This window comes from Phoca vitulina, unplaced genomic scaffold, assembly GCF_004348235.1.
Source record: "Phoca vitulina isolate PV1807 unplaced genomic scaffold, GSC_HSeal_1.0 scaffold26, whole genome shotgun sequence".
In the NCBI taxonomy this organism is placed as follows: Eukaryota; Metazoa; Chordata; class Mammalia; order Carnivora; family Phocidae; genus Phoca; species Phoca vitulina.
Window position 1 is genome coordinate 22,467,835 of NW_022589729.1, and position 14,868 is coordinate 22,482,702.

General features: G+C 57.2%; 1 protein-coding gene across 1 annotated transcript in view; it reads right to left on the minus strand.

The window, feature by feature from the left end:
• The window catches only part of PKP1 (plakophilin 1), a 47,210-nt gene that overhangs the window by 2,720 nt on the left and 29,622 nt on the right, over positions 1-14,868 (minus strand). The window contains exons 3-12 of the mRNA XM_032422462.1: positions 13,356-13,750; positions 10,895-11,039; positions 9,791-9,998; positions 8,578-8,755; positions 7,104-7,218; positions 5,292-5,447; positions 4,306-4,482; positions 2,866-3,019; positions 2,303-2,489; positions 1,615-1,699 (exon numbers count right to left, since the gene is read on the minus strand). Coding sequence (XP_032278353.1) covers positions 1,615-1,699; positions 2,303-2,489; positions 2,866-3,019; positions 4,306-4,482; positions 5,292-5,447; positions 7,104-7,218; positions 8,578-8,755; positions 9,791-9,998; positions 10,895-11,039; positions 13,356-13,750 — 1,800 coding nt within the window. The remainder of the gene's footprint in view (positions 1-1,614; positions 1,700-2,302; positions 2,490-2,865; positions 3,020-4,305; positions 4,483-5,291; positions 5,448-7,103; positions 7,219-8,577; positions 8,756-9,790; positions 9,999-10,894; positions 11,040-13,355; positions 13,751-14,868) is intronic.

Here is a 14,868-nt window from a genome sequence, read left to right on the forward strand (position 1 = left end):
AGTCGACCTTGACCGCCATGGTCCCTCCTATGTCCCTGCTGTGCTGGAGTTAGAATTGTTCCTCCTTCTGCCCCAGGGCGGCTGTCTTCCCATCTCCTCTCCTACCCGATCAGGCCACTCCTGACCTCCTGCGCCCCCCTCTGTTCCGTGGTCTTCCTCATCCTCCCACCCCTTCACTTTCCCCTGCTCTGCCCATTTCTCGTCTCACGACAGAGATGCTTGGGTCCCCTCTGTCATTAAACAGGGGTCTTTTTACCCATGGCTTTGTCTCTCTCCTTTCTGGACCACACTGGTTCTCCCCTCTGCCGCTCTCCGCCCCTCCCCGTCCCTCCTCGCCCACGGCAGGGGCCCCAAGGGCTCCCCTTGCTTTGCCAGCAGTGCTCTTGCAGGTGGCCTGGGACTTCCGGATCGCCTCATCCAGGGCCCTCCCTGGTTTCCATCCTCCCTGCTGCCTCGGTAGTCCCGGGGACCGCTGCCTACCCGCTCCCGTGCTTTGTCCTCCCGCACGGGCTGCAGTCCCCTCCTGGCTAGCTGGCACAGCGTCTTCTGGCTCCCTGGCCCTTTGCTCTCCTTGGCCCCCAGCTGAGGGCCCTCTCCATGCTTCTGCCTTTATCCTCCAAGACTCTCCCACACACCTGTGCGCCATGGTGGTCCTGCCTGCTCTCGGGGCTTCTACCTGCCCAATGTTCCCGTCTGTGTGGCAGCCTGGCCTCTCTCCTCAGGTCCCACACCCGCACCCCAATCCAATCCCCTCAGACTTGACCTCCTGAAATCGGGACTGCTCTCCCTCTCCCTACAAGGCCTACCTGGCCTCTCCCCAACCGATCTATTTCTGCTAATGCGGCCGCAGTGTCTCCAGGCTTGCACTCGAGCATGGTCAGTCTGACCAGTCTGTCTCTTCCGCGTCCTGTCCTTGGTCCGGCCTCATCACTGCCAACGTCTCTGTCTAAAGAACGGCGGCCGCAGGAGCGGGAGAGGCCAGTGTGGAGAGGTTTGGTAAACTAAGACCTGGGGTAGGACTTTGTGTTTGACGAGGTTGGGAGGCGCCAAGGACAGAGAGGAGCCAGGGTGGCCACTTGACAGATGCAGCCGCCCCAGCACCTCTCAGTTCCCTGGGCCCTGCCGCTGTATCCAAGTATTGCTTTAATCATGACACTCTCTACCTAAAACCCTCAATGGCTCCCTGGGGCCAAGGGCAAACTCTCACAGAGATTAAAGGGGTTTGTAATCTAGCCCAAACCTACCTCTGAAGCCACAGAGCACATCACGCCCTCAAATGAATTCTGTGCCTTTTGCCCACCCCGTTTTTCAGTTTGTTCCTAAAGGATCCCACCCCAGGCCTCTCACACATTACCTTGATTCCCTCTGCCCTCCATGCACTCGGCACCTCCCCAGAATTCTAGCCGAGAGATTTGCTCAGAGTGTGATCACGTTCATCGTCACGCACATTGGTCTCTCAGCTCTGACTCTCTCTGTCTGGAGTGCGGCTCAGTCCCCGCCATGGGGTGGGGTGGGCCATTCTGCTTCTCTTTCCTTGCCCCACTCGGACTTGATTCTGTGCAGGGCAAGTACAGGAGAACCTCATGGGCAGGGGTCAACAGTGCGGGCCCTTACCTGTCTGAGGACGCCCTGCAGTTCCTTGCTGGACCACATGTCAGACAGGAGGAGGCGGGCAGCTTCTGCAGCCTTGGGTGAGGCACTGGGCAGGCAGGAAGTTCATTTGTGGGGTGAGACTCGGGGAGGCATGAGAATGAGCACCCTCCTCCCTCCTCCCCTCACCTCAGGTCTTAGAGATGTGGGGAGGCCCCAGGGGTGCATGAGAGAGGAGCCCCGTCGGGCTGGTCACTCTGCGCAGCGGGCATGACCCCACGGCCCTGCCCACTTAGAAGTGTCCTAGGATTCTCCTTGGGGGCTGTGAGGGGGAAGGTCGCCCAGCCCTTGTTCCGGGAGGAGAAAGCCCCATGGAGCAGAATAAAGTTCCCGCACAGCGGGGTCTGCCGCTCCATGCCTCCTGCTGACCCTCTAAGGACCCAGTGTCCCCTGGTGACCCACAGCGGAGAATGCACCGCCTCTGCCCTGTTTGTGCCGCCCGAGGGCCTGGCTGCTGGATTCAGCCCCACAGTGCTCTTGGCCTCGGGAACTTCCCTGCATCCAAGCCTCTCCTGCCCTGGCTCTCCTCTCTGTACCAGGTACTGCTCCCGCCGCACCTCTGGGGCTTCGCAGGGAGTCGTGCTTAGCATGGGGCGGGGGTGAGGCGGTGTGGGGGTGAGGTGGGGAGGAGACCGCCCGCTTCCCCGCCCACCTGCTGCGGTACAGGTTGATGACGTTGTTGACCATGCTGCTGGTGAAGTACTGCTTGGCCATCTGCGGCTGGGAGGCCATCAGGTTCCGCACAGTGTAGCAGGCCGAGGACAGGATGTCTTCCGAGTTGCTGGTGTTCCCAGTGTGACTGGTGAGGAGCCTGGTCACCTCTGGGAACACTTGGTTCCCTGCGAGAGAAAGGAGTGGAGGGCACGGGCTCAGATGACCGAGGGAGAGAGGGGCTGAGGGGCTCCCTCTGGGGCCATAGTCCCGGACTGCCCTCAACCAGGTTCCTAGACAGGTGACCCCTCAAGGCTCCATCTAGCTCCAACCCAGGGCTTGGGACCCAGATGGGACCTCTGCACACCTGCCCCCCCATCTCCAGGGGACCTGCCCCTTCCTACCCCCAAGCTTCTCTTGGGCCAGCTTCCCCTCTTGGAATGCTCACCCTAGGGAAAGTTTAGAGGGGGACCGTCCAGCAGGCTCTGGAAAGTGGGGGGTCTGCCAAGTCCTAGCTGGAGGCCCGGGGCAGAGGGGTGGTCTGACGCTGCGGAGGGCGCTTACCCATGGCTCGGTGTAGCACCGGGTGGCGGGACATGTTGCTCAGGAGGGAGGCTCCGGACCGCACCACATCAGAGTTGCCAGATTGCAGGAGGCGAGCAATTTGTGGCAAGCCCTTTTCCTTGAGCCCGATCAACTGGCTCATGCCACTGGACATCTGAGAAAGAAGGCCCAGTGAGGAACTAGCCTGCGGCTTCCCAGGCACTGTGGTGGAAGCGGGCCAGGTAATCCCAAACGAAGAATCCCAAATACCTTTTCTCTTTCATGTTGGAAGCACGGACGAAGAGCGACACAAATTTGCTCATGCGCCAGCAACGAACCAAGCACCCAGGCGAAAATGCACCCCCAACTCTCCTGACCTTGATCTCTACTCCCGGATCAGCCTGGAGCCCAGATGGGTGATGAGAGGGAAGTCTCAGACCCCTCGCTCATGGGGGCCCTGAATCGACTCCTGGTCTAACAAAATGGTCAGATGCTGCTGCTCAGCTATTGGTCTCAGCTCGGCCTTCCTTACACATCCCTGCAGTCTGCTCACGTGAAACCACACGGTCAGCGATATTTGTCGATGCAAGAAACATTGACCACCTTCCAACTTCCCTACCTCCGGAGTACTCAACACATATTTGTTGGGTACTTGCCCAGGACAAAGATGGGTAAGAGAGGGTCCGTGCCCACAAGGAGACACAGTCCAGGGCCCCCTAGGAGTAGGCCAGCTCTAGCAACAAAGCCATCCGAGCTGTAATCTGGTCCCAGGCTGGTCTGGAGTTCTTGAAGATCCCCTGCCTCATCCTCTCATGGTCAAGAAAGTTCCTTCCTTACCTCAATTCACCCTGGTCCTGCTTCCAGCTGATTCTCTTTTGTCCCAAGTAAAGATGAGGGATTGTTGGCTGCCTCCCCATCTAAATGCTCGTTGATTGCAACAGGCCTCCGATGGCTCAATGCCATTCCATCATGTCCCCCAAACTATATTTGGCCTCAAAATCTCTACTGATTCTGCCACATCTTCCTCTAGATCTGTCCACGCTCCAAACCCTCTATTTTTCCCTCCGTCAGTTCAACACGCAGGAGACTCCTCCTGCCACAAACATACCCTTCATCTCTGTCCCCCACCCCAGACAGGGCCAGCATGGGGCCAGGAATCACGAGGCAAAGGGGACTCTGTGGGCACAGACAGAATCCAGCAGGAGTGGGTTTGCCTAGCCGCCGCCTGGGAGTTCCCAGAGGGCTGGGCTAGTTCTCTCCCCTCACTGCTCCCCCATATCACATAGGAAACTGCCTCTAGTCATGTCTGTAGAACCGAGCTCCGCAGGCCATAGGTGTTTGCTAGGACTCAGACTGTGGACACACTCGTGGGAGAACGGCGAAGGGAACAGAGCCTGGCTTCAAGTTGGAGAAATGGGGGTGGGGACGGGGGTGGGCACAGGGGAGGAGGCCACTCCTCACCAGCCCCTTGCTGGCGGTCAGGTTCTGCAGGGCACCAGCGCAGGCCTCCAAGGTGGCGTCTTTCTTGCTCTTGCTCATGAGGTTCAGGTAGGTGCGGATGGCGTCTGAATGGTACAGCCAGCCGCTGCCCTTGGGGTTGGTCTCTTCCTCCGGAAGGGGGCAGTCGTAGTTGTTGTTCTGAGGACAAAGGGCAGGTCAGCAGGAAGCCTTGGGAAGGGACCGAACCCAAGCCTTCTGCGTGCCCCCCAACTCCAGGGTCCTGGTTCCTGATGGGAGGGGCCTAGGAAGCACCTGTCCCGGTGCCCCTTTCCTCACTATGGCAGCTCTGCAGAATTGAGTGAGGACAGGGGCCATGGTCCTCCTCCATGGTCTCTGAGGGAGGCAGAGAACAATCTCGGGATCCCGGGAAATGCTGAAGGCCAGCCCCTGCCCAAACCTTCCAGCGGCTTTTGGGTCTCACACCATGATGTGTCCCCTCCCAGAGTCAGACTCTGAGCTTGGCCCACCCTGGGCCAACGGGCGTTTTACCCAGCGCGGGAGGCCTGGCCCTCCCTCCACAGCACCCTCCTGCTTCTGGGGGGACCTGGGAGGCTTGGGAGCTGGTGGGAACCAGGCCAGAGAGGGCTTAGAGTCCTGGTTACCCCCAGACCTTCCAGAGTAATGGAGAAGATAGGGCCGAGTTTATCAATCACGTAGTTAGAGAGGACAAGCTCTGCCAACGGAGGGCTGGAGCTTTTGACCTCTGGGTGGTCTGAAGAACACAGACCCCCTCTGTATGCAAGACAGAATGCCCTGGACTCAGCTCCCAGGGTGCGGCACCGGCCCGAGGCCGGGGCTTTGGCCTGGGCTTGGCCCCTCAGGCTGGTTTCAGGCTTCAGGGTGGGGGAGGGGGGCGGGGGGGGCACAGGGGGGAAAGGGTGGGCCAGGCCGCTGAGGCCAGCGGGGTGCCTGGGGGGAGCAGGCCCGGGCTCTGGGTCGGTGCTCACCATCATCTTGTCGCTCTTGTTGCTGAAGCAGCCCGTGGAGGACTTCTCGGTGTAGGCGTTGCGCGCGCCGTACTCCAGCTGGCGGTAGCGGGTGGGCACCTCGGCGTCCAGGCGGTAGGACAGGTTGTGCAGGATACACATGCAGTTCTCCACGGACTGGGGGCCAAACGGGAGCGTGGCACCTGAGCCCGGGCCCCGCCCTGATGGCGTCCCGGGCCCCCTCCCTGCCCTAGCTCCTGGGGAAGAGGCGGGCCCCTCCGCGGCTCCAGGACAGATGAACGCGGGCTCTCCCAGTCACGCCTCCCGGAGCCTGCGCTGGAATCCAGTTCTCTCAGTTCCTAGCTGCGTGACCTCGAGTGGCTTGCTTTGCCTTCGGGGCCCCGGTTTTCTCAGTTGTAAAATGGGACTGAAGTCACCGACTTCATTGGGCTCCCGGGAGGATGCTACCTGGAAGTGCCCGTCATGGGGCCCCGCACATAGCAGGACACGCGGACAGCGGCCACTGCTTCTACTGCGACAGCAACTATGCAGCGGTCGGACTGGGCTCTTGAAGAGCACACCGCTGTCCTGGCACGTTCTCCTTCAGGAGCAGCCTGGGTTCAAAAGCCGCTGAATCCCCATGCCCCTACGATTCCCCCTTTTCATGGCTGGCTGCTCCTCAGCTTCCAATAGCAGAGGTGCTGACCTATCCCAAGTCCACACGGGCAGCAAGACCCGGGACCTGGGACTTTGCCGCGGCAGCTTCTCCTAGGCCTTTGCCATTTGTCCTCAGTGGACAGGCTGGGGTTTGGGCCAGCAGACTGACCGTCCGAATGATGTCGGCCCTGCTAGGGTTTGAGGGACTCAGAGTCGCAGGGTCTGGGTTACACAGGTAGAGGGGATGCTGCATCCAGAGCAGAAAAAACATGATGCCCCCTGGGACCTGGCTGAAGATCCGAGGGACCGTCTCTCTCCGAGGCCCTGTTGTCACATCCAGTGGAGGAGGGGGAGACAAAAATCTCTCCACGGGAAACTGTGTGCAGGACCCAGTACCCGTGGTGCCCAGACAGTCCCCCGGTCACCTGGGGACAGTGGGAACTCACTATTCTCCCGAGTTGCTGTCCTGCCGTGATGGAAACATCTCAGCCTTCAGTTTCTCCGCCCTCCGTGATTTTTCCTTTCTGTCTGTGTGTGCTAGTGAGTCCTAAAGCCCAGAGGGGACAGGAGGCGGCTTGGCCAGTGGCCTCATTGGGACGCAGTGGGAAGCCAGTGCAGTAGAAGGAGCCTCGGTGCAGGGAGGATCCCGGGGGCATCAGTGTGGCTCCTCGGGGCCGCAGGCGGGGCTTGGCACCGGGGACAGTGACTGCTCACGGAGAGCTCACTCGGTACCAGGCCTGCTTCGTGTCTTGCTTATGAACTAATTGAGCCCTTAAACTAACCCAGGAGGCAGATTAGGATTATGATCATTTCTGTTGGAGCAAAGTGCAAACTGAGGAACAGAGACATCATGGAAGTGTCCGCATTCACACAGCCTCTGAGTGAGGGACAGGGGAACTGCCTCTGTAACCACTGTCCCCGGCAAGCAGAGCACTCTGCAGACAGCTGTCCCCTTCACTGGCCGGTCTCTGGGCGTCTGTCCTGTCACTGGACCATGCCTTAAAGGCCCCTCGAGTGCAGACCTGCCTCGTGGAGCCTGGGAGAGGAAAATGTCAGGACCTAGAGTCCAAGGAGCTGCCCTCACTGATTCTGGGGAGGCCCTGGGCCTTGGAGCACTGGACAGAGAGGAGGACTGGGGTCCAGGGCCGGGGTGGGGTGCCGCCTGGGTGTGCTCACCTTGTCATCACAGCGGCTGGCGGCCACGCAGTTCTGGACATAGGCCATAAGGGAATCAATGAGCCCCGTGTAGTTTCGCATGGTCTGGCGGCCTGCATCGGCAGAGCTCAGGTTCCTGAGGGAGAAAACAGAGAGGGGTTGAGGAGGCAGGGGAGGAGGGGTGGGGGTGGAGAAGAGAGTGGTTGGGGGGCATGCAGGGGAGAGAGCAGGTGGGGGAAGAGGGGGCGGAGGGGATGGGGGATGCGGTTGGAGGTTTGATAGGACGAGAGCAGGGCAAAAGAAATGAGGAAGAAGGAAGGAAAAGACCATTCAGCCAACTCTGCCCCATTCTGGCTGAGGTTGGATGGGCTCTCATTTGAACTCAGCTCTTTCCACCCCTCTTGCTGCCCACCTGTAACTTTTATGACGGTCAAGGCCTCCAGTGCAGCTAGCAGGCCAAGACACACGCCCTACCACTAGGGGGCACCTGTTGAACGAGGGCTGGAAGCTTCGCCTGCCCAGTTTTTTTCTGTGGGACAGGAGAAGCTCTGTGGGGTGCTGGGGCCAGGGGCTGGATCTGAGAAAAGAGCTGACAGGTGCTCGGCTGGGAGCCAGATGCTCCCTCCCCGTGGAAGCTGTGTTCTGCCTCAGCAGTGGGCTCCTTCCCAAGCATCCCGGGCCTATTTGCCTGGTGTAGGCCGAATGTGGCCGCTGTTGTCCCCAACAGTCCTGCAGCCCTATCAAGTCCTTAACACCCCGGCTTTGCTCACTGGGGGCCACTGATGGAGGCTGAAAGGGAGGAGCACAAGCTGAGACAGAAGCTCATGCCACCTGCACCCCTCACTCTGGGGCTCCCAGGAATTGGGGAAGACAAACCCCATCAGAGCAAGGCGTGACCCTAAAGGGGATCCATTCCACTGCTTCACCTCCATACCAGCACCCACAACCCAGCTTGCAGCCTGTCTCCTAGAATGAACATGCCCACGTCCCTCCTCCAACAGCCCCCAGGGGCCTTGCTTCATGCTGGCGTAGGACTCGGGAGACTTTGGGCAGAGCTCTGCCATCTTCATGCCAATGAATATGGCAATTGGTGTTAGCATCATAGCTGGGAAGTGACTCATTAGGAGCCAATCAGCAAATTTTTGTCCAAAAGAACACGCTTCAAGATAGTACAAGAAATGCATTTTTGGGAAATGGAGGAGAGGGAAATGGTTGAACCAGTTTGGATATTCAGATCTGGCATTTCCACTCTTAGATTTCTAACTAAGTCTGCTGTGGTCCCTTAAAGGAGGTCATGGAGTCCTGATCCTTATCTGGATCTGGGGACGTCAGGAGCGCCGGGGCCCCGTTTCTTGGAGTCTACCCATGAAGACCAGTGCCAGCCAGACTGCATTTTATGTTCTCTGCCCTGGCTGAGTCCTGCCCGAGATGGGGCTGCCTGGGTAAAGGCCCAGGGCTGGGGCCAAAAGACCCCACGGGCGGGCTCTTCTCTCACCTCAAGCAGCCTGTGGCATTGAAGAAGACTTCAGGGTCCACCATTTCCCGGGTCATGTTGCTGTTGCCATCACACCAGCCGGAGAAGGGAATGATGACCCGGTCGGCTAGCACAGGCAGGGCGTCCGCGATGAGCTCCTCCTTCAGCTCGTCAGTGGAGGACAGGTTCCAGAGCAGCCCTGGATGTTGGGGACCGTCAACCCAACACATGCCAGGCTCAGGAAGACCCCGGGCAATGGCGTGTCACCCCCAGCCTGCTCTGGCAAATGAGCCCTACTGGAATGTCACTTTCCAAGTAGGCCTGGGTTATTCAGTCTAGTGTCTGATTGTTTCCTGAGCCCACTTCCCAGTGTCTCAACGAGACTGCAGGTTCTTTGAGGGCAGGGAGCATCTAGAGTTCTTTATCTAGGCCAAAATTATGAATATGGAAGGCGATCAAGAAACATTTGATTGATCTGTGGTTTTTAATATAAATGTTAGCACTCAGAGTCTTCAAATGTTCTCTATTTTCCACCTGAAAGTCATTCCAGAAATACTGATCATGGTCACTCTGTGCATGGTCTCATCTTCCCAGTCCAGTCTGAAGGTTTCATAGTTCCTTCTGTCTCTTGTGTCCCCGGCCCGAGTGCTTAGCATACTGTTTGGGCACAGGAAGGTGCTTAAGACCTGTTAGTCCCTGCTCTCATCGACCTCCCTTCCTCCCTTTCACCTGTGGATCCCACCTGTGAATATGGATCCTGCCTGGACACCAGCTTTCTACTCTTTGCCTTCTATCTTCAAAAAGACCTTGACTCACGGGCCTTTGGGTGGTTCAGTCGCTTAAGCATCTGACTCTTGGTTTCAGCTCAGGTCATGATCTCAGGCTCATGAGATAGAGCCCCACATTGAGCCTGGAGTCGGGCTCTTCGATCAGTGGGGAGTCTGCCTGAGATTCTCTCTCTTCCTCTGCTCCTCCCCCCTCTCATTCTCTCAAATAAATAAATTAATTTAAAAAAAAAAAGACTTAGACCCCTTGTGGGTATGCACCACCTGGACACCACTAATCTGGCCAAGGCCAGTGCCATGGGGGCTCCCAAGATATTAGCCTGAGGTCAAATCTGCACGGTTGTGCTTTGACCCAGCCTGGAGGGGCTACCCCATACCCCATCTTGGGACTGCAGCCAGCAGTCCCGCCCACCCCCGACCCCTAGCTCTCCACGGCTGGCGCTCCCTACCGGTTAGTTGTTTCTGGATCTCAGTGCTCCCAGTTCTCCTCAGGAGGCTGACAGCCTCTCGGATCCCATTCTGCCTCCGCGTCTCTAGCTTGTTGGTGACGCTCCGGAACACCAGGTTACGCAGGGCCCCAGCCGCAGCCTGCTGGACGTTCTGGTTGGGGCTCCGGAGGAGGTCCACCAGCTTGCAGATGCCTCCCAGCTGATAGACCTGTCGGGATAGGGGGGCCGCCTTGCCCAGTCAGGGAGGTGAGGCTGATCTAGTGTCTCTACTCAAAGCGATTTTTCTCAGACCCAAAAGTCTACTGCCAGTTCCGAAATATTCAAGCCAACCAAAATAAATAAGCAATGTGGAGTCACAGCAACCAGATCAGGAACCAAGATGGATTCAGACGTTAGCTCCCCCATGTCCTTGCCAGGAGAGGCACCCCTCTGTTCTGAGCCCCACTTTGCTTCTCTGGAATACGGCAGTGAGGACCAGAGGAGGAAATGGATATAAATACACTTCAAAATCCTAAAGCAAGACAGACGTAAGAGACACCCTCCCACGGGAACTCCTTCTGCTGTGGCAGGAACTTTGATGCTTATGGATCGTGGAATCTCTAGGAAACCTGTTTAGGGCACCACACCCTGGGGCTGAGCTGCTGAGCCCTATAGGCATCCTTCCCAACAGCCAAGCTCGGGAGGCATGAACAAGCCCTGTTTCCCACCATGGATGCCTGGTGAGAAAGAGGATCAAGAGACAGAGAGGCAGAGAGGCCGAGACAGACAGACAGAGGGAAAGGGGCTGGGGAAGGGAATTGAAGGGCGGAAAGTAGTCACATTCTCTAGTGGCATCTGAGAAAGGGGATTTCTGTTGAACCCATGGCTGTTTCTTCCATGTGATCAGTGGGGGAGACACGCCTAACTAATGTCCACTCAACTAGAGGGTTAAGATGCCCAGCTGTGATCTTAGGCAATGCCAAGCACACTCCTCGCCCCAGGCCGCCAGGCAGGGTGAGAAGGAGCAAATGCAAATGCCTCCACCCATCTCTAAATGGGGTCAGGCTGACACACACCCAGTCCCTGCCCAGGCCTCCAGGGGGAGGAAGGTGTGCAGCCAGTTACCTGTTGTTTGGCCGATTCATCCTGGAAGCAGGTATGCTGGATGTAATAGGCCCCAATGGCCTGGTACTTCTCATCCTGGGAGCTCAGGTACTGCACAGCCTTGGGGATGGTCAGCCCACTGCACTCGATATCCTCGCTGCAGATCCTGTGGGCAATGGGCAGTGGGGTGGGTTCCAGGGTAGGCTAGGAGCCCCGGGGCCAGGGGCTCAGAAACCCCCCTGTATGCCCAAGCTGCCACAGCCTGTCTATCCATCCATCCATCCATCCATCCATCCATCTTCCCTCCCTCCTGTCTCTATACAATCATCAATGCCTCCATCTCTCCCAAAGTCCAGCTAATTCTTCTTACATAAAAATTCTCACATCTGCTCCTTCTTCCCAACCTCATGGGCTCTGCCTTCCTTCTGACCATGATCACTCTCACTGGGACTACAGCAAGAGACCCCCACAACTGGGTCTCTTCTCCAGGCTCCCCTATTCAAATTTTTCCTCCCTTTTACCAGACTAGCAGTCCTAACACCTGGTTCACTGTGTTGTTCCCATCAGTGGCTTCTCCATCCTGCAGGTTCAAGTGCAGACTGCTTACACTAATATCCAAGGGCACATGTTAAGTTGGACCATATGAAATGGCTGATAGTCAACTTTTTTGAGCCACAAAACTAAACATTTTATGTTTCAACCTAATCGTTTGGCTCTGCTATGCCCTCTTGCACACTCCCCAGCTCCTCACAAGGTCCGCTCCTGCAAGACTCTTCTGTCCACTGAGCATCCATGTGGCTCTCAGATGTGGCTGTGTCCCCTCCCGTCACAACACAGGTGCCTCGATGAAGCCCCGCTTCCCGGAACATTCCAGTGAAAGGATACCTTTCCACCTGTCTGTGTCCTGGTTCCCAACAGACATGGAGAGTTCCTGGGGGTAGGGGCAGCCCCTTCTGTGGCACCCAGCCCCACCCCACTAGGAATCTCCTCAGCACTTGTACTGGCCTCAGTTTTCTTCTCCTCATGTGTCCTGGCCTCAGTCCTGCCATAAGTATTCATGGGTTTAGTGAGGCATCCTAACTCCATTTCGGGAAAAATCACCCAATGGGCAGAACTCTCTGGTCTTGTATCAGTAGCACTCCTGCCCTGCATTGAGCAAATGTCACATTTGCCAGTCAAACATCATCTCTAAATGGCTTGTCATACATCCCCTTCCCTGTCTTGCCTAGACCTTGTCCTCTTAGGGCCTCTGGTTTGGGGCAACGAGCCAGGGCTAGATGCTGCCCCAATCCCTGCTCCACGGGAGAGGGTTTCTTAGTCCTTCTCCAAATCATCCTAAATACACCTTATGGCCTTTGAGTAATTAGGAGAGGTCCAGCTTTACAGTGGGGTTCAGCTTATTATCAAAACAGTACAACAGAGTGGGGACGAGCACAGGATGCTGCATCAGCTGTGTGGCCTTGGGCAAGTGAGTTAACATCTCCGTGCCTTGTCTCCTCTTCAGGAGTTCTAGCACCTGCCTAAAAGGGGCTATGAGGTTTAGAGATGAAGACTGCAGAGCTCCTGGAGCTCTAGGAAAAACAGTTTATCAGTTAATTGTGTGGCTCTAAGATGGCTCTGCGCTGTTCTGTTTCTGGCTGTGTCCCCTCCACTTACCATACATCCTGGAACATAGTAGATGCTTAGTAAATGCTTGTCAAATCAATGAATAAATGATCACTAGGTGGCGATAAGGAACAGTTTGGAGGTCTATGGAGCTCTGAGTCCTGGAGGGCAGGCCCAATGTCCCCTAGGACACTGTCCCATCCCCAAGCCACCCTGTGCCTGTGGCTCTTTACAGGACACCCCACTTCATCTCCTTCGTTCTCACTGGGCCTTCAGTGTCGAGGGACAAGAGATGTACTCTGTTCTTCAGCACTAGATCCAGTTCCTCAATCTTGATGTCTGACCGCCCTGGTTGTCTGTCCTATCAGGTGGAACATGGCCCCCTTGCCCATCATCCACATCAGGGCACACTCCTTTGCTCTTTCAGAACATGGATAGAGATTTGCATGCCTAAGATCACAGACTCTCGGTCCCCTGGAGGGCCTGTTAAAACACACGTTGCCCGGCCTCTCCCTGAGTTTCTGAGTCAGTAGGTCTGGGTGCAACCCGAAAGTGTTCCAGGTGATGCAGCCGCCACTGTTTGGAGGCACACAGTTGGAGCTCCCCTGGCCTCTAGTTAGCCTCCTCTGTTCATCACCTGTGACCCTTTAGAACCTACACACCCCATGCGTTTGTGTTAATGTCTGGGTTCTGTCTCCCCCTTCACACTGAGGACTGCCCGAGGTCAGGAACGGTCCCCCTGCAGGGACAAGGAACCCCTGGGGACCCAGGTGGTCCTTCCATCATCAGCAACTCCCTCGCAGCGTGCAGCCCCGCTGACAGTCTGCCTCCACCCTGGCCCCCGCCCTGGCCCCCCGCCCAGCCTGGCGGCACTTACTTGGAGCTGGCCCTCGAGTGGCCAAAGGACAGGTCCTTGTTGCAGGACATGGGCGGGCCATACACGGGGTCCTGCTTGGAGGTGCAGGAGGGCGGGCGCACAGGGCACTTCTTGACCGCCTTCTGGCCGCTGCAGGTGCTGTAGAAGCTGTAGCGGTTCTGGGTGGTCTTCTGGCCCCTGTTGCTCAGCGTGCCCTTGCGCAGGGTGCCCCGAGGGTCACAGTAGAGGTCAGGCTCGCTGCGGCTTGCCTTGATCTTCTGCATGAAGCAGATATCACTGCCTGCGCCGGTCGTGGGACAGGGGCCCCGTGGGTAGTGCCGGCTCCAGTTGTCCATCTGGCTGTAGGAACTGAAGCGCCTGTTGTCATTCTCCCGCTTGAGGGTCCCGTTGTAGATCTGGGCAGAGGAAGGAAGGAAGGCTCAGGGGAGGTTCCTGACCAGGGATTCTGGGTCCAGCTGGCCAAGAGACCCCGACCTCCCCCGGCCTCTGTAATAACTAGTTCATGGAATCCCAGAATGTTCGGAGTGGAAGGCATCTTAGCCATCATCTGATATATTATTTTTTTTCAAACTGCAGGTTGTGACCCAATTTGGATTATGAAATCCATTTAGCTGATTTGTGACTCTCGTTTAAAAAAATAGGACAGCATGGTAGAGGCTGGAATGTAAGCCGTCGGAGTGCAAGGTTGGCTGTTGAGACACATGTTGTGTTGTGGGCTGGGCTGCGATGGAGAACACGTTTCTTACTGTGGTGGGGGGGGGTAGCCACTCATCCAGTCCTACGTGAATGGCCTTGGCCGGGTGGGGAGTCGGAGGCCCAGAGAAGACAGGGAACTTCCAACTCAGGAGGGAAGGGCGACGCTGGACCTGTGCCCGTGTCCCCAAGTCGTTGCCCTGTCGCCCCGTGAAATTCTCAGACACCGGCTGCTTCTAACACAGCCAGCCTTCCTTGGCCACTTGTACTCAGCATGGGCAAAATGTCTCCTTTTCCGGCCAGGACTGTTTTCCACTGTTATTTCTCTGCTGAACTCCTCATGTTGCCTCCCCTCTGCCAGGGTAAGAAGCAAATGGTAACATCACCCTCCGGGGGAACCCCTCACAGGCCAAAGGGAGAACATACTTCTGCTCCTGGGCCTTCTTTGAGCACTGACACACATGAAGGCAGGCCCGGGGGCTTAGGGTGGGGGGCAAGGGGAGCCTCCGGGGCTTTTTGTCAGGCTTGCAGGAGGGACAGGCTGGGCAGAGGCTCAGTCCGACAAGAAAACATACCGTAATGAGGCGCCCCCCGCGGGGCTCCGTGTGAGCTCACCTGGGGATGCGGCCTCCCTGGTTAAGAGCCTACAAAGCTGGAGAATTGGTGGGAATGAGCTCGGAACAGATCTGTTGAAGGGGGACTTTCCCAGGAGCTCACAGTCTGGTGGTAGGTCTGCTTGCTCTGACTTGTCCTCAGACTAGAGGGTAACACTGAGCCTATGGAGATAAAGTGTCTCCACACAGGTGCTGACTTGGATCTC